This window comes from Bos javanicus, chromosome 17 (genome assembly GCF_032452875.1).
Source record: "Bos javanicus breed banteng chromosome 17, ARS-OSU_banteng_1.0, whole genome shotgun sequence".
In the NCBI taxonomy this organism is placed as follows: domain Eukaryota; kingdom Metazoa; phylum Chordata; class Mammalia; order Artiodactyla; family Bovidae; genus Bos; species Bos javanicus.
The window spans coordinates 72,302,447-72,329,111 of record NC_083884.1 but is presented as its reverse complement, the minus strand read 5'-3'; the positions used below and the strand labels follow the sequence as shown (position 1 = coordinate 72,329,111).

At 60.6% G+C, this 26,665-nt stretch overlaps 1 protein-coding gene across 2 annotated transcripts; it reads left to right on the top strand.

Moving 5' to 3' along the window:
- The first annotated feature begins 2,885 nt into the window (after nt 1-2,885).
- On the top strand, nt 2,886-26,665 carry UBE2L3 (ubiquitin conjugating enzyme E2 L3). 2 transcript variants are annotated; one of them, XM_061385594.1, is made up of 4 exons: nt 2,886-3,006; nt 13,411-13,506; nt 23,168-23,354; nt 26,308-26,665. In XM_061385594.1, exons 1-4 carry the CDS (start codon nt 2,980-2,982, stop codon nt 26,460-26,462), a joined length of 465 nt encoding a protein of 154 aa, XP_061241578.1. In that variant the 5' UTR covers nt 2,886-2,979; the 3' UTR covers nt 26,463-26,665. The 2 variants fall into 2 exon arrangements, with proteins under 2 accessions (XP_061241578.1, XP_061241579.1); XM_061385595.1 differs by lacking the exon at nt 13,411-13,506 and having other exon boundaries at nt 2,949-3,006.

Sequence of the window (26,665 nt, the reverse complement as noted above, 5' to 3'; positions counted from 1 at the left end):
GTCTGTGGCCGCTGGGCTGGGTGGCCATGGGGTCTGGGGTCTTGGGCTGCTTTTGCTCATCTGCCCTCTGCCACCCACGCCCTGAGCTGCTTGGAGCGCTCGACCTTGCTGAGGGTCCCGGGCTGCATCCTGAGAGGCCACCAGTGGCTTTAGGCTTCTGATCTCTGTGGCTGCAGTCGCCCCAGCTTTCCAGCCTGCTTCTCTTATTTGTGGGTCATCAGTGTGTTTTCTGCCCACTCTCCAAAGTCTTCTCAGCATCTGAAACAGCGCCCAGGACCGAGTCTGGGCCCGGTGAACACGTGGCTGGAGAAGACGAGGCCAGCCAGCCGGGGTGGCGGGCGTCCTGGTGCAGTTCACGGTCTACGGTCAGCATGTGTGCGCGCTCAGTCATGCTAAGTCACGTCCGATTCTTCTCAACCCCCTGGACTAGGGCAGACATAGGCATTAAACACAGATATGGCAAAGGAACAAGGTAGCAAGCTCCCAGTGTGGCATTGGGCCGGGAGCCAGGGGTATGGTGCTAACCGGGAGAGGAGCCCATCCCAGCTGGGCAGGAGAGCCCGGGCTGCCCAGAGTGGGGACCCTGACTCCAGATGGAAGGACCTGCCAGGCCCTCGGCCCCTTCCCTTGGGGCTTTCTGCTGCAGGTCACGGGACTGCACCCAGAACCACCCCATCCTGGGGCGGTGTATACCTTCTCCAGGTCGACTCCGGGGCCCACTGGTCCACACCCCCACAGTGGGCAAGGGCAGCGGGTGCCAGCCTCCAGCTCTCCGGCTGCCCCTGCCCATGCTGGGCTGGTCTCTGTCTCGGCGGTCCTGGCCCCACCGCCCCCGCCCCCTTGTCCCCCCTGAGGGTGACTGGCCCATTCCCACCAGCACAGGATAGGCCTCGTTCCTGAATCCTCGCCACAGTCGGGAGGCTGGCACTGTCCTCTCCGGAGGGGGAAACCGGCTGGGTTCCATGAGGCCCCAGGTGACCCAAGCCTGGTGCCGCCAGAGCCGGCCCCCGGGCTCTGACCACCTGGGCATCACTGGGATACCCAAGCCGCTGTCTCCTGAGGACCCCGCGGCCACGAGCAGCAGCATCTTGACTCTTAGCTCCCACTGTTGCCAGGAAAGACCCATCCTCCATCTTCGGCATCTGCATCCCTCTCTGTTCTGGGCCCCTCCCAGCCACCGTCTTCCTGGGCAGCCGGAAGCCAGAGGAGGCCTGATCCATCCCCCCACAGACACCTGGCAGAACCTGCGGTCCAGGCATTCGCCCTTGCCCTCATCAAATGTTGGTTGAGCACCCCGCCTGGTCCAGGCAGAGGATGGGGGCGGGCGTCAAGTTAGTCTCCTTATTTGCTAACCACAGAGATCCTGCAGTGGGGTTTGCGAAAGCAGGGAAAGGGGGGCCCTTTGGCTTGACCGTGTCTCCCAGACCTCGCTTCACCCCTCGCAGTCCAGCAGCAGACTTGGATGGGACCCCTTTGGTGACTGGGGGGCTGAGGAAAGCGTGATTGACCCCTTGAGCCTCAGTTTCTCCCTCGGTCAGTGGGGCCGCAAGAGTTGTGACCTCAGAGGGTGTTTGCGGGCATTAAAGGCAGGCTTGAGCGTGGACACCGGCAGGAGCCCGCCCACTGCAGGCGGTCAGGCTCTGCAAGCAGGGCGGCATGGCTTGTGCTGCGGGCTGACGGGCACTTGCCTGGTGGATGAGGCAGCGCTGGGCCAGGGAAGGAGCGAGGCAGCGTGGGCAGAGACCAGGCCCAGACCGCAGGCACCTCCCCGGTCCTCTGTCTGAGCCTGCACACCTCACCAAACCCCCCAACGCCTCTGTCATTTTCCTGGCTGCCTCCCCAGGGTGTGGTGAGGAGGGAGAAGAGGAAGGGGTCACTCTTTTCAAGAAATATTTCTGTGTTTGACTGCCCTAGGTCTTAGTCGCAGCCCACCACGGTATCTTCCGTCTTCCTTTCGGCATACAAACTCTTAGTCACTGCACGTGGGATCTTGGTTCTCCAACCAGGGATCCAACCCATCCAACCTGCAGTGAAGTGCAGAGTCTTACCCACTGGACCACAGGGAAGTCCCATACTGGTCAAATGTGCAGGAGCGCCACTGTGCACCAGCCCTGGGGAGGCAAAGGATCTGCTTTCTCCCTTCTCCCTCCCGGCGTGAAGCCAGGGCTCTCCGGACCCTGCCGAGATCGGCTGTGCTCCAGCTGTCCACCTCCAGGGCCCTTTTCCTCTGCTCGTGAGACACCCACTGCTCTTAGCGTGGAGAAGAGCTCCTTCCCAGGCCTCCGTGATCTGCAGCGCACCCTGGGCTTGGCCTGCACTGCCGCCCGGGGTCCCAATCGCCATCACCTCGGCCTGGATGATTCCCCTCCTCCCCCGGCCCTACCGCATCCTCCGTCCTCCAGCCAGAAAACTCTCCTTACACTCAGGCATCTGATCTGACCCTGGGGTCGCCCTTCCGACCTCAGGCCGCTCCATTCCACCCTTCGGGTCCCTGCGTTGCTTGGCGGGGGGTTGGGGCCGGCGCCCAGCATGGGACAGAGTCGGGCTCGGCTCCTCGCTGGCCGCACTACCTTGGGGGTAAACGCTTGGCCTCCACTTCCTTCTGTTTCCAAGAGTGTTACTTAACGCTGTTTGCTCAGCCAGGCTCCTGCCCCACCCGCCCCATCGCATAGGCGCTGAGCGGTGTCTGAAAGAATCCCGGTGCTTCTGCACACCTCCTGCGGTCAGGACCGCTGTGCATCTACTGTGTGCCAGGGCCTGATTCCACCCGGTCTGCTAGCGCCGCCGCCCCCGGCACCCGCGGAGGGAGTGAGGGGAGGGGCGGGCAGGGTCCCCGCGCGCGCCCGCGCGCGCCCGCGCACCGTGGGCGCCGCGGCCGCGCGCGCGCCGCGCCCGCCCCTCCCCCGCTCCAGGAAGTGCGGGGGCTCCGGCGCCGGCCGCCGCGATGCATTCTGGGCCAGCAGCAGCACCAGAGCCAAGATGGCGGCCAGCAGGAGGCTGATGAAGGTAAAGGCCATTCTCCGGCGCCGGCCGGCGGGCGGCCGGGCGAGCGGCGGCGGCGGCCGGGCCTCCCGCGGCCGCCCGGGCCCCTCGGGGCGCCGCCCGCCGCCCCCCACCCCGCGTGGGGCCGCCGCCCCGGGCCGCGAGCCGAGGGGGCTAACGGGCCGCTAGGCCTCAGCCCCGGGCGGGAGCACCAGGCCGCGCCGCCCCGCCCGGCTCCGCCGGCTCTCTCTCCGCGCGGCGGCCGCGGCGGCTCCCGGGCTGAGGCGGCGGCTCCCGGGGGGCCCGAGCGGCGAGCCCGCGGGGCCGCCCCGCCCTGGGCCGCGGCGCGCCGGGCTCGGGGCGGGGGTCGAAAGTTAGGCCGGGCGGCGCGGACGCCCGGCGGGCCGGCGGGCCTGTCTCTGCGCCGAGTCTCCCCGGGCCCCGGGCCCTTCTGGAGCCGAGTGTGCTGTCTTGGGGGCGGGGATGACGGAGGGAGTCGGACCCGGCCAAAGTTTACAAAAATAACCCGCGACTCTGTATCTCGAGGGCGGCGGGGCGCCCTCTCGCTCGCTGGCCGCCCGGGTGCGGAACCGCCGGCGGTGCCCCACCGGGCGGGCCTAGGCCTCTCTGGAGCGCGCCTGCCGGCCGTTCCCCGCCAACCCTCCCCGGAGCCCGAGCTCACCTCGGGTAGCCCTGCCGGTGGTGCACCGGGCCGGAAACGAGCAGGGCCCGGGAGCCGGCTTCCTGAGCGACCGTGGAGGACTGGGGCTCCTCCCGGGCAGAGCCGTGCTGCAGAGAGCCAGACGCGGAGCTTGGGAGTCCCGGCACCCCGCCCCGGGCCCTGGCTCCTCGGGAGCGTTTCCTTCCTTTTGTCAGCTAAGGGCTAGAGACGTCGTTGAACTTCCTAAGACTCGATTGGAACCGGGCTTAAAAGGACGGTCAGCGGAGTCCAGCCTTGTTTTCCCTTCTCTTGTCCGCGACCCAGCCGTCCACACAGTCATCCGGATGGGAGGACCGATACTCGGTTATTTCCCTGCACTACTCCCCCCAAAGGCTAGCGCTCCTTGATGCCTTTCAGACGTTACTTTTCTGGAAAGGCGTCTTGATGTTGGTCCCTCCATCTCCGCTCTTACTGAGATGACTGTGAATCACGGCCTCACCTCCCAGGATGCCCCTCTGAGTTCTCACCTTGTCTGACTTGCCTTCTGGGTCACTGAAGTTCTTTTTCTTCCTAAAGCACATAGTTAATCCTTTCACTCCAACCCCTTACAGTCCTAACCCCTGTGATTTTATTGTCCTGGGAAGTTAATCCTGGCTTCCCCACACGCCAGACCCTGAGGCTTCTGGAAACGCAGTCCCTTCGGCCACACCTCCTGCTGCTTGATTCCCTACCACTCTTTTTTTTTTTTTTTTTTAATATCGGAGTATCCTCTTATCAATGCAGGAGATGCAGGAGACTCAGGTTCGATCCCTGGGTTGGGAAGATCCCCTGGAGGGTGAAATGACAACCCACTCCAGTACTCTTGCCTGGAAAATTCCATGGACAGAGGAGCCTGGTAGGCTACAGTCCATGGAGTCGCAAAGAGTCGGACACGACTGAGTGAGCACACACACATAGGTGATTAGCAGTGTTGTGATGGTTTCAGGGGACAGCTCAGGGGCTCCGTCATGTGTATACGTGTGTCTTTTCTTCCCCACTCCCTCCCATGCAGGCTGCCCGCTTACATGGCGCAGAGGTCCCTGTGCTCCACAGCGGACCTTGGTTTCCCCGCCACTCTTGCACCTCGTCACCGTGGCTGCCTTTCTGCTTAGCTTTGACTTTGCGCTGCTCTCTGCTTCACTCTCAGGCTTGTGTGTAATCCTCCTTGTTATTCCCAGTTTTAAGGTGAGAGAATGGGATGCAGGGAGTCTCTGGCTTGCTCCAGTTTCCTAGCTGGGGAAGGAGTGAGCTTCCCAGTCTGACTCCACAGCCCCCAGCCCTTAGGCGTCCTTGGCACGTGCCGCTTGCTCTCCCCGAGAAAGGCAGCCTTCCCCTTGCCTGGCCTCCCTTCCCGGGAAGTCCTGGGTTCAGCCCCGAGGCCTCGCCCCGTCCCCTCTCGGAAGGAGTAGTTTCCTCCTTTGTGTGACCACAGCACTTTCTGTGCAGTGCACTCTCTCTGAGTGCTTGTCACAGTTGTGTGTTGGACTTGCCTTTCCCGCTGGGCTCTGAGCTCCTCCAGGGCAGGGACCTCGACCTAGCTCATCCTGGCGTCCCTCAGTCTAGGCCAGTTGACCCAGTTCGGGGCTCCCAGGGGTTGGAGAGGGGAGGTAAACGGTTTTTCAATTATTTTTGCGTTGTAGAAAACTAGAGCTTAGGAGAGAAGAAATACATAACGTTTTCAAAGTACTTACTGAGTACTAGATCGTTGATGTAAGTTTTTCCTTATTTTTTCAATAATTCGTAAAGTTAGCGTGTCATTGTCATCATCTTAGTAGTGAGGTAGTTGGGAAGCTTAGCTGGCTGTCCAGGGAGAGATGCTGCATCTCCCTGGCTCCAAATGCCAGGTTCCATGCCCCTCCCGACACAGTCTCCCGTCTTACTCCAAGGAGAGCTGAGGAGCACGTTGGAGTCTTGACTAGTGGCTGGAGATTCTTTCAGTTCAGTGTTGGATGCTCCTTACAAGATGCTCATCATTGACTCTGAGAGTCAGTGTTTCGGCCTGGTTAAAAAAAAACAGTGCCGAATCAGGTCAGTCAATACACAGCTTGGATAATAAAAGGGATTTCCGGTGGTGAAAAGTAAACAGTGTTGAATAGTCAAATGGGTTACGTCTTAAAGCGCTTCACGTTTCCTCAGAGACCATTTTCTGAGACACTTGGAGCCAGAGACTTCTTTGTAACAGCGGACTGTCTGCAGATAATGTAAAATGCATTATTAAAAGTAGAGTGATTTGCATATGCCAGGCCAAGAAGTTATTTTAGGCAAAGTGAACATGATAAAGTCTTTAGTTTAAAAAGCAAGTGCGGAAAGGATTAGCGTTTTTTTCAGGACCCTTTTTAGGAATTACAGTGTCAATAAAACATTAAATACATTTTAATTTGCAAGCGGCTAATTCCCTGTGGATGGCAACTGCCAGATTGTAACCATGGCTTCAGTCGGGAGGGGAAATGGCTACAAAAGTGAAACCCGTAGGTGTGGCTGAGGGAAACTGGTGGCAGTCTGCCTTACTTCAGCCTCAAGTGCAGCACTCAGCCGGGTGTCTTCCCAGAAGGGCTTTTCTCAGTGGGGAAATGTGTAGATTCGAAAGGGGGTGACGTCGCACTAGTTACTATTACGATGTAACTGTCGTGATGAGGGGTTCAGAGGGATGGCGGCCTTTCCGTGCTGTTTAACTGCTGCTCACCCCCAGCTCCACGTCGGCGTGCTTTCCGCCCAAAATGGGAGCAAGTGGGGGGGCTGCTGACTGACAGTGCGGGCCCTGGAACCGTGCTGAACACTGAACTCGGGCGCCGAGGTTACGCGTCTGGGGTGGGGGGAGTGTGGGAGGGGAGTTTTCCCGGTGGTGGTGTGCCAGTGTTCGTGTTCTGAATCCCTGGGTTGCGGGGACTCGAGGAAAGAGCTGCGTGTTTTACCCTGAATTCGTGCCTGGCGGTGAGTCCAGACTGGTGCAGCCGCCCTTAATGACCTTCTCTGTGAGCGCTCCTCCACTGAGAGGCTGGGACGGGCCATCACTGTGGCACTGGGGCCTTTCTTGGGGTGCACACGAGCACGAAGACGCTTGTCTCGAGGTGCGCGGGCCTCTTCTCATCTTGTCACAGCGCTGAATCAAGAGGCTGTCGATTTCCGTTTCATTATGCCAGGCCACTGGGGAGCGTTCTCACTCTTGGAAAGGATCACTAAGTGTTCAAGAGGTACTTCTCTCTTCTTTGACACAACAGTAACTCGGGAATTAAAGTTTGGAGAACCCTGACGCCATCCTTCCGGGCCTGGACTCTGTCTGTCGTCCCCCCAACCCTGTTCCTCCCCCCGCCTCGAGAGAGAGGTCTCCGTGCAGGGTTTGTGGACCGCCCCCTGCCTGCTCTGCTCTGCGCCCCTGGGCCCTGGCCCGTCTGCCCTTAGTTAATGGGCTGCTTGTCTGCCACGGTGCCAAGGGAGGACCTGAGGCTCCCGCCTCGCCCCTTCCCCCGCGAGGAGCCCCTTGCCAGCTGCTGCTGAAGCGGGCCTTTATGTCCCTCTCCCGTCGGGCTCCTCCGCGGCCCGCCGCTGTGCCCGTGTGTGAGCGGCCGCGGCCGTGGCGGACACCTGCTTAGGATCGCTCAGTGGGCCCTTTGTGCTCCTCCCCAGCCGCCTTGGTCCCACGCCATCCGTGAGTGGCAGCGCGCAGAGAGACGCACTCACACCGCTCCTAGGAGCTGCGCCTGTTCCTGGCTTGTTCCTTCCAGGCTTGGCTTAGCAGCCCCTCGTCCCTGCCCGCCCGTCCTGGACTCCCCGGGGCCTGTGAACTCACGGCCAGCACAGCTGGTCTCTGTGCACGAGGGTGCCTCCTGGTCCTCAGAGGCTCAGCTTCGTGGGGTCGGGAGGGTCCCCCTCTAGGCTGTGCCCTCTGGAGCTGGAGGATGGGGATGGCCCAGCCTAGAGCAGAGATCCCGGATGCCCGCCCGCTGAGGAGTGGGGAGCAGGGCAGGACCCCTCTGGCGGGAGGAGGCCTGAGCTTGCTCTGGCCCCAGCTCCGAGCAGGGCGCTGGCCACTGGCGGGGCAGCTGCTGGCGGTGAGGAGCTTCCGTCCTTCAGAGCAGACGGAGGAGCCCGGCCTCATGCCGCTTACCTCGCACAGCCCCCTCCCTGGGCATAAGGGACGACCTGTGCAGCGCTTTGTGAGACGCTGGGCACTGGCCGGGGTTACCCTTGGTTGAACCCCCGCGCTGGCTGGGCTGCTGATGGAACCAGCTTCTGTCACAGCGCTTCGAGGGTGGGTCTCAGGAAGGGTGGCAGAGACGTCATGCCTTTTAGCTGAGGGCCTGCCAGCCCTGGTGCCGCGTCCAGAAGCGGGCGCTTGCTGGTGAGGGCTCTGTCTGCTCGTGTGTCCTGTCCGGCCTGGTCCTCCTTGGGCTCCGGTGAGCCCAGCCCTCGGCCCTGAGAAGGGAGCGATGGGGCTCATTCAGGGCCGAGCTGCTGAGTGGAGGACACTGCAGGGTGGTGCACAGCTCGGTTCTGGAGCGTGTCCTGGAGCGTCGCGTCTCAGTTCAGGGAGCCCAAGCGAGTTGCTGGATCCCTCTGGGCGCTGGCGACGTCACCTGTGTGAAGACACAGTGAGTCACTGAACAGCGAGGTCTCAGAGGCACACCTGGCACGTTCCTGTGTGGGTGTCAGTGCGGGCGCGAAGACCGCAGCCTGGGGGGTGGTGTGTGGAGGGGGGTGCTGCCCCTGGGGTCGTGGGTCGGGGCCCAGAAGACAGGCCGACCCTCTTCCCGCATACCTGCCCTCCCATCTCTCGAAGTCACCTGTCCATTAGGGCTAGGTTAGCGAGGGGTTTCCTGAGATAGTCGTGCGATCGTCTTTGTTTGAAGATGTTTACTTTTTGCAGCACACTTAGGCAGCTCTCGAGTTCAGAACGGGCCTCTTAGACTCACCTGGGTGTTCTCTTCCTGCCCTGAGTTCCAGACTCAGTGAGGCTGCTGAGCTGGGCAGGCGGTCCTGGCAAGGACCCTGAGCTTCTGGTCTCCTCCCCAGCCCTGGCCACCATCTCCAGCCTCCAGAGCTGCGGGGCCCCAGCAGGTGGGAGGCCAAGGCCTGGCCAGCACCCACGGGCTGGTGCCCACGGGGGTGCCAGTCAGGCCCTCTCTGCTCTGCAGGTCTCCCACTGCCCACACTGTGCCGTGGGCTCTTGAGGACAGATGGGACAGAGGGGAGGCTTCGTCTGGGTCGGGGGCGGTGGGGTGTGCTGTTGAACCGCTCTCGGCCTGTATCTGGTTGGAGGCTTCCGTGCTCCACCATCTTGCCAGACCTTGTTGCTGCTTCTCACCAGCGAGCTCAGCAACGGCCTGAGACGCTGTGGGACGGCCCTGCTGGGTGGGTGCGCACGGCTGGAGCCATGACTGGCGTCAGAGCTGGTGCTCGTGTGGGCGGCCCTGTCGCGTGGGGGCACCCACACCCTCTCGGGCTGGTGTCCGATGGCCCCTGAGCCCGTCCTGAGACGGCTGGTAGACATCCGCACGCCCCTACCCGGCCATGGCCGTTTTTGGGAAGCTCTGCACAGGAAAGGGCCTTCCAGATGACCCACCGCAAGCTTCACACCCCGTCCCGTCCTGGGGTGCCAGGCCCGCTGCCGCGCAGGTGAGAGAGACGCGCGTCCTGGGGCTGCCATGCGGGGGGCCGGGCGAGGGGGCCGCCTGAGCCTCCCCCAGCGCCCCCGCCGCATCCTGTGTGCTCCCCGCTCAGCGCACGGTGGCCCAGCCCGGACCTGGTTCAGCTCTCCGTCTGCCTCCGGCTCGCCCGTGTCCTGCCTGAGCTCTGGGGTCCTGATTTCTCCAGAAGGTTGGCGGAACCAGCTCCCAGAGTCTGGACCGGCGCTGAGCGTGGTGTTCGTGGTGGTAACTGAGTGTGCCGTGGCTGGCACCGTGCCGTCCGCTCGCCGGGGGGTGGTCCTGCCCCCTCGGCGAGCAGTCCCTGAAATCAGAGGCTCTCGTCCTGGGGCCTTGTGCTGGATTCCCGGTGCACTGAATTACATTAGGGTCTCAGTGGGTGGGTGTTATTGTCCCAGGTCGCCTGCGAGCTGGGAAAGTGCCTGTCAGAGTCGGTCCCCCTGACACCGTCTGGCAGAGAGGGGGAGCCCTTCCGGATGATGGCCGTCCCACGAGTTGCTGGCTGGCGGTGGATAGGCCTCCTGTGCCTTTCCCTCAAACGTCAGGCTCTGCCTGCCGGTTTCTTTCGGCCTGGATGGCAGGGGCCTCGGAACATTGCTGGCACGGTGATCCCTCGACGGGCGCCCTCCCGCGCAGGGACGGCTCCAGAGCAGGCCTTGGGTGTCCCTGCCTCTGTCATCTTGGAACTCGAGTCTCTTGTGAGTCCTGGAAGGTGCCATTCCAGGGCTGCCAGCCCCCTGCGATCCTGACCGGGGCAGGGGGACCCCCTTCACCCTCACCCACAGCTCTGTGATGGGCCGTCCGCAGGCTGGCGGCTCCGGCTCCGGCTCTCACCCAGGCCTTGGCCCGCACGAGGTCTGTCTGTGGCTGGGCCTCCCCAGCCTCTCGGCCAATAAACCCGCCTACCTGCGTGGGGTCTAGAGGTTCGGAGGCCGCTCTTCTCAGGCGGGGGGGTGAGCCCCACACGGAGGCCCCACCCTGCCTGGCATCCCGCCGCCTCTGCCCTCGTTGGGGTGCTCGGGAGGGGAGTGCGATGTGCTGTGGGCAGGCCCCCCTTCCTGTGTCGTCTTTTGAATCGGATCAGGTCACTTGTGGAAGCTCTGCGTAACAGCTGTAGACACCTGCGTTTTTCATCTCAGGCCCTGAGCGCTGGCTGAAGGTTCGCCAGAGCTCTCCACACCAACACGCGCCACGTCGTGTCCTGTTACATGGAACAGTGTGTGTGGGGAGACAGGGTTCAAGGGCAGTGGAACGCCCCCCAGTGTCTCTTGTAGCTCTCTGCAGGGCCCCGCCGTCTCCAGACATGACAGGGCAGGCACCGCGGTCCTCCGCTCTGCCTGCTGCTTGGACAGCGTGTGGAAGCGGCCACCCGCCGAGTCAGGAAAGCCCTGTTCCGTGTGCAGCGGTGTTGGGGGCGTGGCTGGGGGCTGGCATGCGCCCTCCATGGGCACGCTCGGGGTGCGCTCGGGGCCTGTTGTGTGGCGTGCTGCTCTCCGGGCAATGCCTCTGCTCGGGGAGCTCGCTTCCAGTGCTGTAAAGGCCTGTGGTGGTCTGGGCCTTGGGCCCTTCCCTGTGGGAAGGCGGGGTGGTCCCCAGGCAGGCTGTCCCCTGTGAGGTCGATCAGGGAGGCCTTGAGCCATGTGCCTGGCCGGGCACAGCACGTGCACACCTCTGGGGGGGCGGGGGCAGAGGCGGTCAGCGCAGAGACTCCGCCGGGCAGCGGTCCCCTTGGGGCCCTGTGGGGTGCAGCCCTCTGCCCTCCTGCCGGGGAAGCCCCTGCCCCTGGGCTGGCATCCCCGGCTCCTTTGGGGGCCTCTCAGCAGCTGGCCCTGGCCGCTCCGCTCCCAGCAGGGCCGAGGCAGAGCTTGGTGGGCACGGCCGTCAGCCCCGTGCTCCTGCACTCCGCTCGCCCCCGGCTCTCCTTCGCGGGGCCCTGCTCCTGCGCCCGTCGGCAGCCCCGGCTCTGAGCTGCCGTGGTCTCCTGCCCATCGCTCACTCCCCGTTCCCTGTGCTCAGTTACGGGGTGCGGCCGCTCCGGCGGGGCTGCCAGGCCTTGAGGCGACCCCGTCTCTTCTCTGGCGCCTTGAGCCAGCCTTGGCTGGTCCTGGGTGGAGGTGTGACTGGCCTTCCGAGAGGGACACTTCTCGTCTGTGCTTCGGTCTTGTGCAACTTGGGGCTTTCTGCGAGTGTGCTGGCGCGAGCTGTCTGTGGGTCTCAGCAGCGGGGCGGGGAGGGCTGGGCGGGCGGTGTCACGGTCAGGGTGCAACCGCCACCCTGTTGAGAAAGCCCTGGGCTGGCTGGTCTGTCTCCTCATCTCTCACTTCTGCCTCGTGCCCACTTCTCGTTGGTTAGAATGATGCAAAGGCGCTTGCCTCCTCATCTTTGCTGAGCCTGACTTGACAGCGAGGTGACGGGTTCATCCGGAAGCGTGCTCCGCCTTCCCGAGGCCCAGCCCTGTGGACACGGCCTTGTCGTCTCCTCCTGGGCCGGGGCGGGGGGTGCCCGACCCACGCCCGTGTCTTGATGCCAGAGCTGGGCGCCCGCGCCTGCTTGTCCTCCCACTCCTCGCGCAGGGGCCTTGTTCCGGCCGTGCGGTGGTGGAATCCCTCATTCCCCTTCTTGTGTTTATTTCCCGCACCTCACGTTGCTAGCGTGTGGGCTTCTGAAGCTGTAATGCGTACGTGTAGGTTATTTTAAAATTCATGGAATCCGTCCTCCGTTGTCGTTTCTTTCCGTCATCTTCTGTTTTTTGGCCATGTGGTTAGTGGGATCTTCACTCTCTGACCAGGGATCAAACCTAGGCCCTTGGCAACGAAAGTGCAGTGTCTTAACAGCTCGGCCGCCAGGAAGTCCCTCGTTTGGTTTAAAACTTGTGTGTAGCTCGCTAGGATGCACCCTTAAGGGACGTGGCATCTCCTGCCCCTCGCTGAGGCTCTGACTCCGTGTCTTGAGCAGGAGCAGAAGCTGAGCGCACAGAAAGGGCTCCCCGGCACTGCTCCCCCTTGGGTCACGAGCCTGGAGCTTCGTGCGGAGAGCGGGGTGCGGGGGAGAGTCCCTGCCCCCCCCGAGTCTGCCCAGGCCCTGGACCCCAGGGAGCCTTTCCTGTGAGTCGAGGACCAGCTGAGGTCGTGTGGTCCCTTGGGGTTCCCGCTGCCACCTCTGCGTGTTCACGTGACACGCTGTCCTGCTCGTCCTGACAGTCGACCTGACCATGCCGGGCACCCCACCACCACCACCGGCCGAGACCTGACGCCGGCTCCTCCCCCCATCCCGCCACAGATTCCCAGGGCGCCCTGTGCACCAGCCGTGCAGTGGGCGTGTGGGTGCCGAGGAGGGGGCTGACTTGGAGGGGCTTCCAGGGCCGTGGGCCCCGCGGAGGAGGCAGGCCTGGCTGCGGGCTTGCAGAGGAGGCTGCTCTGTGGTGGATGCAAGCCGGGTCAGGGCTGGCGGGGACGTGGGTGGGCGGTGGCTGACTCGGGTAGTAATGCCTGTCAGTTGGTCGCCCGAGCCATCGGGGGCGGCGGGGGCCGTCAGGCTAGTGCCCTGGGGAGAACCAAGTGCCAGCCGGCTCTCAGCCAGACGGGACGGGACCGTGCGGTCACCGGGATGGGGCACGTCTGCATGACCACAGAGCCTCCCTGCCCTCGTGGGCCCCCAGGAGGCCAGGCTCAGGGAGCTGCCCCAGCTGCGCCTGGGCCCTGGCGCCCCAGCTGCGTGGCCTGTGGAGAGAAGCCACACCCCTGCCAATGGTGGGAACACCCCGGGCTTGTTGGCACCTCGTCCTGCCCCTCACCTGAGCGCGTGGGCAGCACGGCCTGGGTCCGTGCCCGCTCTGTGCCCTGCCTCTCGGGGGCAGTCCACAGGGAGGGGGTGCCCCGGGGCTGGGCTTCACCGAGGTGGGGCACCTTGGGCTGGGCCGTGGGTTGGGGCTGCCGCTCCGGGGTCTCTCCCAGGCCAGGGTGGTGCAGCGGTGCTCCGCAACGCCTCGAGGGGGCGTCAGCGCTCGTCTGGTTTGAGGAAGTCGGGAGGGGCTCACCCGCAGTGCCTTCCCCGTCTGACATCCCTCTGTGCTTTGTCAACCAACAGGAGCTTGAAGAAATCCGCAAGTGTGGGATGAAAAACTTCCGTAACATCCAGGTCGATGAAGCTAATTTGCTGACTTGGCAAGGGCTCATTGTTCCCGTGAGTACTGGACAGCTCCCCTCCAGCAGCCCAGACGGGGCCGGGCGCAGGGCCGACGGGCGCCTCCCAGGCCCGGGAAAGGCCGTGTGTGCAGACCGCACACCCAGTGCAGACCAGCCGCCGCCGCCTCTCGGGCGGGCCGGCGGATCCCGTCTGGTCCTCTGTCTGCGCTCCTGTCAGGCCGTGTGTCTGTCTCCGGTCCTCCGTGCGCCCGCGTCCTGGTTTCCTCCCGGCACACCCCCCTCCCCCGCCCCCGCCCGCGCCTCCTGCTGCCTCAGCCCCTGCCCTGCATCCCTCCTAGTGTCCCTGGGCTCCCGCCCTGGCTCTGCCCCGCGTCCAGCTCCCTGTCACCCAGCCGCCTCTGTGCACACGCAGCCTCTGCACACGCGCAGCCTCTGCGCCGTGGCCTCCTGTGGCCTCCCTGCCCTCTGGGTTCAGCGGCCCCTCTTTCTGCAGCCCTTCCTAACTCCCCCTGCAGAGATGCGTCCCTCAAAGACTCCAGCGGGGACCCCAGTTTCCCACAGCGCCCGCCGGAGGTGTCTGGCCTCAGCCCCAGGCCCTCAGTCCTCTCCTGCGCTTGCCCTCAGCCCGTCCAGTCTCTCTCTGCGTTTTGTCTCTTAGGGATCCTGCTTCTGTTCAGCAGTGAAGTACCAGCCTGGCAGTGCAGGCACGAGGGTGCAATCCCTGGGTCGGGGAGATCCCCTGGGGAAGGGAATGGCAACCCATTCCAGTATTCTTGCCTCGGAAATTCCACAGACAGAGGAGCCTGGCGGGCTGCAGTCCACGGGGTCGCGAGAGTCAGACACGACTGAGCCACTGAGCACGCACGCGCCGGCCCTGCCTCTTCCAGCGTTGGGTTCCGGGTTCTTGCTGGACGTGGGAGTCGAGTCTCGGCCTCTGTTCAGCCTCCTTGCTGGAGGCGGTCTCGCTGGGACATGGTGTGCCTTCCGTGTCCCCAGTGGGCTCTGAACTGGGACCCTCGGACCAGTGCCCCCTGCCTTCCTGTTCTTCTGCCCCCACCCCACCCCCTGCGCCTGAAATCTCTCCTTGTGGGCAGAGGGGCCGCTCTGCCAGAGCTGAGCAGGGGGCATGCTGGCCAGAGGCGCCGGCCCCTTGACACTGGTTGTGGGCCACGCTTCTGTAAAGGTCCCTGGAGCTGGAGCAGCTCTCTGGGTGTGCAGTTTATCTTTGCCATCGTTTGGGAAAGTAAGGAGAGGGATGCTGTGTAGTGCCCGTTCACGCAGGGAGCGGTAGGCTGGCCACGTCCAGCCTGCTTGTGCCCAGCCCCGCCCACTCTGGGGCCCCGTGACGTGCCAAGCAGAAGGTGGCCGCCACCACCGGCTCGTGGCGTTTGTCCTCTACCGATGGGCTGGGCCTTGTGAAAAGTGCAGGGAGTGGACAGGGAGGGTTTGAGTGGCCGGGCCAGGCCTTCTATCCCAGGAGCTCAGCGGCGGCTCTGAAGGTCAGTGGTGGTCCAGCAGGCGTCCCTGGGGCTGCACTGGCAGAGCCGGGGGGCGGGGGTTGATGCCTCGTTGAGCACCGGGTGGGGTGGCTGGTGGGGTCCTGGTGGTCTGGGCTTCCCCCCCGGGGCAGCTGCGCCCAGAGACTGAGGCCACGGCCAGAGCTGCTCACGCTGCCTTGCTGCTCATCCTGGGCTCCTCTCTCCATGGTGTCCTGGGCTAGGATACTGGAGCGGGTCACCGTTGCCTTCTCCAGGAATCTTCCCAACCCAAGGGTTGAACCCGCGTCTGCTGCCTTGGCAGGCGAGTTCCTGATCACCAAGCCACCAGGGAAGCCCACGTAGCTGTGGTGCGGGAGGGAGCTCAGTCGCTCTGCGGCATGTGGCTCTTCCTGGGCCAGGGATTGAACCCACGTCTCCTGCAGTGGCAGGCAGAATCTTAACCACTAGAGCACCAGGGAAGTGCTCAAAGTTTCTCTATTAAAAAACTAGTAGATGTTGGTTCACTGGTGTTTTCATTGTGATAGAATTTACGTAACGCAGTTTGTCAGTTCAGCCTGTAACTGAGCGATCAGTGACGTCAATTACAGTCGGGCTGTTTTGCGGCCATCGTCACTGCATTTCCAGAGCCCACACTGAAATAAATTCTGCAGCCGTGAAGTAGTAGTGCTCCGCTCTTCAGCCCAACCCTGGTACTTTCTAATCTGCTTTCTGTGTCTGTGAGTTTGATCGTTTATATAAATGAGTTGTATAAAACTTGTTGTTTTTTTATCTGGCTTATTTCACTTAGAATTTTTTGAAGGTTCATCTGCTTTGTACTCTGTATAAGAACACCACTTTCATGGATGAGTCGGCTTCTGTCACACGTGTCCTGAGCCTTGTGTGCATCTGTCCGCCCACTGGTGGACAGGGGCTCGTTGGCCTCTTTGGCCGGCGTGATGCTGCTGTGCGCGTTGGTGTGCAGGTGTCTGCTTGAGTCCCCGTCTTCAGGGCTTTGGGAAATACGAGGAGCGGCTGGGTCACGTGATGGCTCTGGGTTTGTCTTTGAGAAGCTGTCACACTGATTTCCATGGTGGCTGCACCGCCTCACAGTCCCACCACCAGAGTGCAGGGCTTCTAGCTTCCCCGCCGCTCCTTATCCAGTTACCCCTTTATGCACAGTCATCCCCCCTAATCCAGTTATCTCCCCCTTATCCACAGTGGTCCCCCACCTTACCCACAGTGATCCCCCTAATCCATAGTGATCCCCCTAACCCACAGTGATCAGCCCCCCACTTTTTTATCTTATCACCATTCAAGTAGAAGTCAGCTAGCGTCTCATGGGTGGAGAAGGCAATGGCACCCCACTCCAGTACTCTTGCCTGGAGAATCCCAGGGATGGTGGAGCCTGGTGGGCTGCCGTCTGTGGGGTCGCACAGAGTCAGACACAACTGAGCGACTCAGCAGCAGCAGCAGTGTCTCATGGCAGTTCTGTTTTGGATGTTAGCTAGTACCTCGGAGCTACACCCGAGGAGCGTGCGTGGGCACCACAGTCACCTGAAGGGCCGTGTGGGGTCCTGCTCAGCTTCACATGCTGTGCGTGTGCTGCTGGGGCGCCGCGTGTCAGCCATGGGGCGCCACAAAGAGCAGCCTCGCTGCCCCCGCCCTTCGCCCGCACCCACGGCTCCGGCCGCCGCTGGCACTGTGCTCTGAGCTGGCCCCTCGTCCGCCCGCTTTGAGAGCCTCCTGCAGTTGGACTAGGAAAGCAGGTCCTCAGGTTGTCGTCTCTCCCTGAGTGGCGTGCGCGTCAGACTCGTCCGTGTGATTGGATAGTCTGTTTCTCTTTAATGCCAAACAATATTCTGTTGTTGGAACGCACACAGTTTGTTTATCCATTTGCCCCTGAAGGCATCTTGGCAATTCTGAATAAAGCTGCTACACACGTTTGTCTCTCTGTCTTCTAGTTGTAGGAGTTTTTTATATTAAACCCTCATCAGACTTGTAATTTGCAGATATTTTCTACCATTCAGTTGGTTTTCTTTTCAGTCCCTTGATTATGTCCTTTGGTGCACAAAATGTTTAATATTCATGAAGGCCATTTCATATATCTTTTCTTTTGCTGCCTGTGTCATATTCAAGAAACTATTGCCAACCCAGGGTCATGCAGGTTTGACTTTTGTTCTCTTCTGAGAATTCTTACAGTCTTAACTCTCAAATTTAGGTCATTGATCCTTTTTGTTTTTAAATGGTGTAGGGATAAAGGTCCAACTTCATCCTTTCTGTCTGTGGATATCTAGTTTTTTTAGGGCTATTTGTCGAAAAGACTGCTCTTTCCCACTGAATGATCTTGGTGTCCTTGTCAAAAGTTAATAGAGCTGGATTACTAACAAGGACCCACTGTGCTGCAGGGAACTACTCAGTCCCGTCCAGCGACCTACCTGGGGAAGAGTCGTAGGAAAAAGTTGGTGTGTGTGTGTGTGCACCCGACTCACTCTCTTGTGCAGCAGAAACTAAGGCAGCATCGTGCTGACGGTGAGTCACGAGCTGACGGCGCTGTGAATGAGCTGTGACCTGGTAGGAGCAGAGGAGCGCGCGCGCACTTGGGAGGGTTCACTCCTGGACTCAGCTCTGCTGGTCTGGGTGTCTGTCCTCACGCCAGGACTACACTTTTGCGTACTGTAGCTTTGTATGAGGTTTTGAAATCAGGAAGCGTGAGCTCTCCCGTGTTGATCTTTCTCAAGATGGTTTTGGCGGGTGCGGGCTCCTGTGCGCCTGAGCGGGACCCTGTGGGGCCTTGCCGGCAGCCCCCTCCGTGACTCTGCTCTCACTCCTCCCTGAAGTCCCTAGCTCCGAGTGTCTGATGCACGATTCCTGAGTTGTTTTTCAGACCCTAAAACCCAGTGGAAGGAAGGAGCTACTTGGTGGCCGTGAGCAGGCCGCCTGCTGACGCCTAAGGATCGGTAGCCTTGACCCTTGGGACCACACCTGTCGCCTCACCTTCGCCAGCGAGGACCCCGCCTGAGCCGGGTGCATAGCCTGGGCCCCCCGGGTTTGCCAGCTCTCTCCTGAGCTGTGAGCCGGCGCCGCCCTGACTGCTTGCGTGGCTCCTGTGCGTCCCTTCACGTGACCCCGTGTCAGCAGACGGGCTCTGCCGAGCGCCGGCACGCAGACCAGGTTTGGTTCAGTAACGCACCTCGAGGTCCTGTTTGATTTTCGGGAAGGGTTCTTCCATTTGCGGGAAAAAAAATTGAGGTTTTGAGAGGGATCATATTGAATTTTCAGATCGCTTTACTGTTACTGTCTGTTATCGTAGATGACGATAGCATTACCATCTACAGTAAGTCTCGTAGTCTGTGAACCCAGGACGTCTTTCCACTTAGTTAGGTTTTCTCTTCTTTCAGCAGTGCTTCGTAATCTCCAGTGTACAGGCTTCACACCTCTGTATTTTTCAGCTCAGGATGTAAAAACAAAACCGTAGGCTGGGTCACACAAAAGCCCAGATTTCAGTTTTCTCACCGCTCCGGAGGCCAGAGTCCCGGGGGGCTGGCAGGGCCCTCGTGTCCTCGGGCTTCCTTGTCTCAGCGCTTGGGGGCAGAGCAGGCGCGCGCTCTCTTCCCTTTTGACCACGTCGCCTGCAGGACCAGGGATTGAACTTGCGGCCTCAGCAGTGAAAGCAGCCTGTCCTGACCTCTGGACCTCCAGGGAAGCCGCAGGAGCTCTCTTCGTTGAGGACACGGATGTCGTCAGCCCAGGACTCCACCCTGTGACACTGTTGAGCCTTAGTTGCCTCTTTACTCTCTGCACGCTGTGGGTGAGGGCACCCGTGTGAGCACCTGGGTGGGGTGGGGGCACCAGCATTGAGTCTGTAACAGCCTCCTTGCTTAAGCACACCTTGGGTATTTTCATCTTCCCAGTGGCAACTCCGTTTTGGGTTCCGTCGATGGTTGTTCGTGGACAGAAATGTGGGTGACGTTCGCGTGTTGCTTTGGTTTCTGACGGTTTGTGTGTGACTCATCTTTAGTTTTCCGTGTGTGTACGATCAGGCCAGGTCCCGACCAAGGTGGTCCATTTCCCCCTCTCCAGTGAGGATGCTCTATTTCCTTTTCTCGCCCGAGTGCCCTGGCCAGAGCTACCAAGTACTGAGTTGTGGCGTCTCCAGCCTTTGTGGCGCCGGGTTTGGTGGGAGACAGGTGTTCACAGGTGGGGGTGGTTTGGGGATGGTTGAAGCACTTTACGTTTATTAGGATCTAATCTGACAGGAGGCGGAGCTCAGGCGGTGACGCAGGCATCGGCAAGTGGCTGTGAACCTTCTCTGTAGAGGCAGTGTGCATAATTATTAATGGAATAGTTTGCATTCTTGTTTTGCCCAAAGTCTCTGAATCCCAGGTGCTATTCTGTGCTCACAGTGTACCTCCGGGAGAGCCCTGTTTCAAGTACACAGTGGTCACTGGGCTGGCGGCCACCGTATTGGACGGAACGTGTGTGGACCAGTCAGGACTCAGCCCCAGTTCACGGTGAGGGAGCCGGGTGGACAGAAACAAAACGGGGCTGCTGGCAGCGTGGAGACGGGCGCTGTGACTGGGCAGCCGCCGCGCGGCTCCCCCCAGGCTGACTTCTGCTCCGTGACTGGCGGGGGCGGCGTCTCGGCGAGTTCTGGTTCAGGCGGAGAGGCCTGTATCTGTCCCCGCGTTTCCTGCCCTTGGCCTTGCGTTGCACAGTCTGTGAGCTGTTGAGTCTCTGGCTCTCGCGGCGCGCTGCAGACTACATCTTGGTGTGTGCAGGTGGGCTGTCTGTGCAGCGTGGTCGGTTTCTCTTGTTCACGAGATGCCAGCAGCCACCTCTGTCCGTGGGACGACCTCGGGCGCTTCTCAGCCTCTCCAGGAGGGACAGCCCTGCCCTCTGCCGGAGCCCTGCTCCTGAGTCAGCCTGCTTCCTCCCCCGCGGTTTCACCGAGAGGCAGAGACCACGCATCTCGCCCGTGTGCAGTGTGGGGTCTGTGGCCTCCGGCGTGCCTCCTCTGCCGCAAGGGCAGAACGGGTTTCGTTATCCTCAGAGAAGTGTCCCGCCAGCGTCGCCCCCGCCCCGGGCACTGAGCTGTCTGTGCTCGTTCCTGCGTGTGTGCACCCGTGAGCTTTGTCTGCCACGCGGCCTCTCCCTGCTGGAGCCTGTGTGCAGACTCCGCCGCGCGTGCCGCGTGGCCCTGCTGTGACGGTGGCGTCGGCGCCCGCTCGCCCATCCCCGCCTGAGAGGCGCTTGCTTGTCTGCGCCGTCTGGGCATCGCGAGCGAGGCCGCTGTGAACACGCACAAGCGGGGTTTCCTGGGGGCGCGTGCCTTCATCTCCAGGTGCTGGCCTGGGGTGGGGTTGCGGGGCCCCATGCTGGCCGTGTCTCATGCTTTGACCGGTGCAGGCTGTTTCCACAGCGGCCGTTCCGTCGACACCCCGACAGCTGCACGTAAGCGTTCCGTTTTTCCACCTCCTGACTACGGCTTGCTGTTGTCGGTCTCGTTTACAGCCCTCCTAGTAGGTGTGAAGTGGTGTCTCATTGTGGTGTTTGGTTTTGTGTATTTTCTGGCCTTGCCACACAGAACGTGGGCTCTCAGCTCCCCGAGCAGGGGTCGCGCCGCCGGCGTTGGGAGCCCAGTGGCAGCGTGGGACCCGGGAGCCCCTCTTGCTGCGGTTTCGTGGGCTTTTTCCTGAGGGAATGAGGAACCTCTCTCCCTGAGCCTGTTGCCCGTGTCTGTATCCGTTTTGGAGAATCGTCTGCCCGAGTGCCTCGCCCACTGTAACCTGGCTGACTACTTGGTCGTAGTTTCGTTTTTGAAAGCTGTGTGGTCAGTCTCTCTCCGAACGAGAAGCTGTTTTACTCCCGAGTGCTGACGGCACACGGGGCTCCTCCTGCGAGTCGCCCTGGGGTCCTCAGGCGCCCGCCCGCTTCGCCCCCGCACGCTGTGGCTGGTGGCTGACGCTCTTTTCTCTTCTGTGGAGCAGACTCCAGCCTGGTTCTGGAGGCCTTGTGTTCCAGGCGCGTTAAATCAGTGTTTGACGGAGGACATTTTTGGCCATGTTCAAAAGAATAATACGAAAACTGGTGTTGATAATCGCAGGGTCAAGAGAAGAAACGGACAGCTTAGCCGTTCCGTTAGCAAACGCGAGGCTGGTTCTGGGGACGCCTTGGGTCCCTGCGCTCAGGTATCACCCGGACTAACAGAGAAGGCTTCTCCTGCCTTGAGGACACGGCCGGTGACCTTGACCTCGACCTCACGGCTTCCCAGAGCAGTTGCTGCTCCCGGAGCATCAGTGCCTGCTGGCCAGCAGCGAGGGCCGGGTGCCATGGCAGGGGAGGGGTGATGCCAGCAGCAGAGTGTGTGCGTGCGGGAAGCCTGAGCCCACCCACACCCCACGTTCTCTCCCAAAGACATGCATTTCTCTGACATTAGTAGCTCTGGAGGCTGGGTCCTAGAGAGCAAGTGTGACCCTCCGTTTGAGCGGGCATAGGCTTGCGGTCCCTTGACCACGAGCGTGCTGACTGGTGTGCATCCAGACAATGGAATAATTGTTGTTCAGCCGCTAAGTTGTGTCCAACTCTGTGACTCCATGGACTGCAGCATGCCAGGCTTCTCTCCTCTTCTGTCTCCCAGTTTGTTCAAATCCACGTCCGTTGAACCAGTGATGCCATCCAGCCATCTCCTCCTCTGTCGTCCCCGTCTCCTCTTGCCTCAATCTTTCCCAGCATCAGGGTCTTTTCAAATGAGTCAGCTCTTCGCATCAGGTGGCCAAAGCATTGGAGTTTCAGCTTCAGTATCAGTCCTTCCAATGAATATTCAGGGTTGATTTCCTTTAGGATGGACTGGTTGGATCTCCTTGCAGTCCAAGGGACTCTCAAGAGTCTCCTTCTGAGTGTCTCTGGAGTTCCTATTATTGCATTCCAATCCCCTGTGATGAAAAGGACATCTTTTTTGGTGTTGGTTCTAAAAGGTCTCGTATAGAACTGTTTAATTTCAGTTTCTTCAGCCTCAGCGGTTGGGGCACAGACTTGGATTACTGTGATAATGAATGGTTTGCCTTAGAAACAAACCAAGATCATTCTGTCATTTTTGAGATTGCACCCAAGTACCGTGTTTCAGACTCATGTTGACTAGGAGGGGTACTCCATTTCTTCTATGGGATTCTTACCCACAGTAGTAGATAAAATGGTCATCTGAATTAAATTCGCCCATTCCATCCACTTTAGTTCACTGATTCCTGAGATGTTAACATTCAGTCTTGCCATCTCCTGCTTTTCCACATCCAGTTTACCTTGGTTCACGGACCTGATGTCCCAAGTTCTTATGCAGTATTTGTTCTTTACGGCATCAAGGTTTACCTTCCTTTACCACCAGACACGTCCACGGCTGAGTGCCGTTCCCACCTTGGCCCCTGCACGTCCTTCTTTCTGGAGCTGTTAGTCACTGCCCTCCGCAGGAGCATATTGGACACCTTGCAACCTGGGGGGCTCATCTTCCAGTGTCGTATCTTTTTGCCTTTTCATGCTGTCCATGGTGCTCTCCAGACAGGAACACTGGAGTAGTTTGCGATATCCTCCTCCGCATGGACCGCCTTCTGTCAGAACTCTCCACTGTAACCCGTCTGTCTCCTGTGGCCCTGCATGGCATGGCTCAGCGTCATTGAGTTATTCGAGCCCTTTCGCCATGACAAGGCTGTGATCCATGAAGGAGAGTGGAATAAAACTGAGCGTCAAAAAGAAGTGCTCTGACAAGCCATGGAAGAACCTTAAATGCTCATTACTGAAAGAAGCAGTCTGAAAAGGCTCCAGGCTGTGTGATTCCAGGCAGAGGGTGTAAGGCGCCTGCAGCATCCAGCACCGTCACGAGCTGTCTGCAGGGTGTGGGCTGTGGGTGAGGGTGTGTCGGCCACTCAGTCGTGACATGGGGGTGTTGGTGCTTGGGGAGGCTGTGTGTGTGGAAGAATTTTGTGTCTTCCTCTCAGTTTTGCAGTAAAGCTACAGCTACTGAAAAAAAAAGTCTTATTTTTTAAAAAATGTAGAGAGACCAGGGTGTCCATCTCAGGCACCCTGCTCTACGAATACTACTTATCACTTCCTTGGTGGTGATGAGGCTTTAGTTGATATAACCTCTTGAATCAAATGAAGCGTTTTCAAGGTGAAACCCTTGGAGCTGTCCTGTCTCAGTGGCAGGCTCACGCTGGTCTCCTTTCTCTGCAGGACAACCCTCCCTATGATAAGGGGGCCTTCAGAATCGAAATCAACTTTCCAGCAGAGTACCCCTTCAAACCACCGAAGATCACGTTCAAAACGAAGATCTACCACCCGAACATCGACGAGAAGGGGCAGGTGTGTCTGCCGGTAATTAGTGCTGAAAACTGGAAGCCAGCAACCAAAACCGACCAAGGTAAGGCGTCTGCCCCTTACGCCTCCTGGGGCCCCTCTGACTCCAGGGGGCTCGGAGCCCGGAGAGACCTGCAGTACCAACCCCGTGTCCCTGGAGGCTGTGCTTCCCAATGTCCCACGGGCATGACGCATCTCCACTCAGCTGCAGCCCGCAAGGAGGCTCCTGGGTGCGCGGGCAGAACAGCCCAGCGCACCTGGGGCAGGCAGGGTGCGACCCTGTCGCCGGGAGTGTTCGTGAAGGACTGGGGGCTGCCTGGAGGGGGAGCGGCCTCCCAGCGGGTCACACGTGGGCTCAGGCTGGAAGGCGGAAGGGAGGGTGCTGGGGGCTCATGGCCTAAGGAGAGGGCGTGAGCCAGAGGCGTGAGGCAGGCCGCAGGACGCTGGCTCGAGGGGCGCGGTGGGAGGGCCTGGCCTGGCTTGAGGCGTGTGCCCATGTGGAAGCGCGTGCTGGCCTCAGCAGGCCCGAGTTCTGTGTGCCTCGGGGCCAGTGCCCATGCGTGCTCGTGTTTCTGGGGAAGCACTTGGTTCGGGATTGTGGCCACCCCCCTTTGTCCCCTGCGAGTGACGGCTCTTTACTTGGGTCCATGTTTAGCTTCCTTCTGTCTCTTCTGTCTGTGCTGGGTCTGCGCTGCTGCGGGCGGGCTTCCTCTAGTGCGGTGGCCTCTCCTCTGCAGAGCTTGGCCCTGGAGCACACGCTCCGTAGCTGAGGCGCACAGGCTTCGTGGCCCCGTGGCACGTGGGGTGTTCTTGGGTCAGCGCTCAGACCTGTGTCCCCTGCATGGGCAGGCAGGCTCTTGCCCGCTGGGGTGCCGGGGAGTCCCTGGTTTTTGTTTTCAGCTCTGTGACTTTGTTTTGCAGTGCTCGCCTCCTGTTTTTGGTGGCTCTCTTAAAAGTGACTGCCTGAGCCACTTACATGGTTTTAGAGTCTGGAGAGTGGGTGAGTCTGGAAGCTGACAGCCTACAGGCGTGTTTATTTTCTTTGGTGACCGATATAATCATTTTCCAGTGGAACCATTGGAAGATGGGTTTAAAAGCCTTTCCCACAGCAAAACTCGCTGGACGAGGTCCCCATGAAAGGCGTCAACCAGGCTCCCACAGCTGAGTGGCAGAGCAGAGTCAAGGAAGGCGTCCCCAGGGGACTCGGCACTTGGTCTGTGCACGCTGACCTCTGTACAGACGAAGTCCGTGTCCTCGTGTGAGGCCAGGCCTGGCTTTTCCTGCACAGACTCAGCTCTGTGCGGATGCCGGCAGCTGCGTTTGCTCAGGTGGCCGGACCACAGAGAGTTTCCAGTCTCCTTCCTCACCTGGCACCCGGGGCAGGCGCCCCACTGTGCACCCCGCCCAGGACAGGCCGCCCCGGTCGTCCATGGCAGCCAGGGGCGTGTTTGCAGAGGAGGTCTTGGTGCGCAGACAGCACGCTCTGCTTGTGCAGGTTGTGGGCGCTTGTTCCAGACAGTCGGGTAACCGAAGAGACGTCGCGCTCTTCTGTACTTGTTGCCTTGGGGCATGAAGAGAAGACTGCCGTCCGACACAGGGTGCTGCTCTCTGCGCGGTGGCAGTGGGAGCGCTGCTCTGCAGTGGGAGGCAGGGTTTCTCCCCAGACGGTCCTGGCGTGGCCTTGCCCTCCTCCTCGCCACCTCAGCAGCGTGTCCCCACATCTCTGCTCCATGACTGCCCTGCATTAGTGTCTGCGGAGCTTGTGGCTCAGGGCGACTGCAGTTTATCCCCCATGCTGTGGGCTGTCTGTGCTCAGCTGGCCACTTGCAGTCACTGCCGCGGCGGTCCCAGAGGCTCTGTAGCAGATAGCTGATGGCTGCAGGCGACGAGACATGGCAGAGGGAGGGGGGCCGGAAAGGAGATCCATTGTGGGGGTGCTGGGGGGCCAGGAGGGGATCACTGCTGAGAGGGCTGCGCTTGTGGGTGTGACGGAGGCCTTCGTGAGGTGAGCAGTGGTCTGACATGGTTTTGTGAATATGCTGAAAGCAACTACATTGTCCGGTTTTTAGAGAGTTTAGTTTTTGGCATGGTGAACTATATCTCAGTTTTTAAAAAGAAAGTAAAGAAGCATTAAAAATGGAGCAAAAATGGGAGAAAAATCCAGAAACAAGGCAAACCTGAATCATACAGAAAGCGGGCGGCAGTGGCGCCAGATAAGGGGATATAAGAGCAGGTTTCCTCTGCAGAGCCTAGTTCTGGCATGTACCTGCAGCAGAGCGCAGGCTGTGCTGGGTGGTGAGTGAAATTGATTCCGTTGGGAGCTGATCTCTGTGTGAACGTATCGCAGCATAGCAGCAGGATGGCGGGGACAGGAGAGTCAGGTTTCCGCGTCGGTGTGCGGTTCCCCTGTGCCCCCTAGTGGGGTCCTGTCAAGGTCCTGGCTGCCCTCGGGGGAGCATTGTGGGGGCCACCCTGAGCCGTGCGAGGGCCTCCACCTCTGGAGTGGACATTCAGTGCTGCTGGGGGCCGCAGCCTCCCTGTGGTCAGATAGGTGTCAGAGGGCCCTTTCTCAGCCACTCAGGAGCTCCTAGGGCTCTTCCGGGGGGGCTTACCATTCACACCGGGGGCGCTTACCATTCACACCGGCAGGCCTGCCATGCATCGTGAACCAAGTCCAGTGCTGGGCACACTGTCTGGTCCCTGCCCTGGGGCGGCTTCACCTGTGTGAGAGAGGGGGGTGGAAGTGCCTGGCGACTGGGCTCCCCGGGGTGTCAGTACAGGAAGGCTGCCTGGAGGAGGAGGGGGGGGAAGCGGTATCTCGCTGTGCAGTGTGGTCAACCCTCGCCATGGCACTGGCCGCTCTCCTCCTTCAGTCTCTCCTCAACGCAGGGGAGCGCTGGGTTGAGTGCTGGTGGTTGGAGTTCTGGCCGAGCGGATAGCCAGCCTCTTGGCCTGGGAGGCGCTCGGGTGCCGAGTGGGAGCCTCTAACCGGCGGTGCCCTGTCCTTCTCTTGGCAGTCATCCAGTCCCTCATAGCACTGGTGAACGACCCCCAGCCGGAGCACCCGCTCCGGGCTGACCTAGCCGAAGAATACTCTAAGGACCGTAAAAAATTCTGTAAGAATGCTGAAGAATTTACAAAGAAATATGGGGAAAAGCGACCTGTGGACTAAAATCTGCCGCGATGGATTCCAGCGAGTGTGAGCAGAGGCCCCGAGCAGTGCATTCAGACACCCCACAAAGCAGGACTCTGGAAAATTGACGCGTGCCACCGCCTGGCGTCCGCTTGTGGCAGTTACTAACTTTCTACAGTTTTCTTAATCAGAAGTGGTCTAGGTAACCTGTAAAGAAAGGATTAAAAATTTAAGATGTTCTA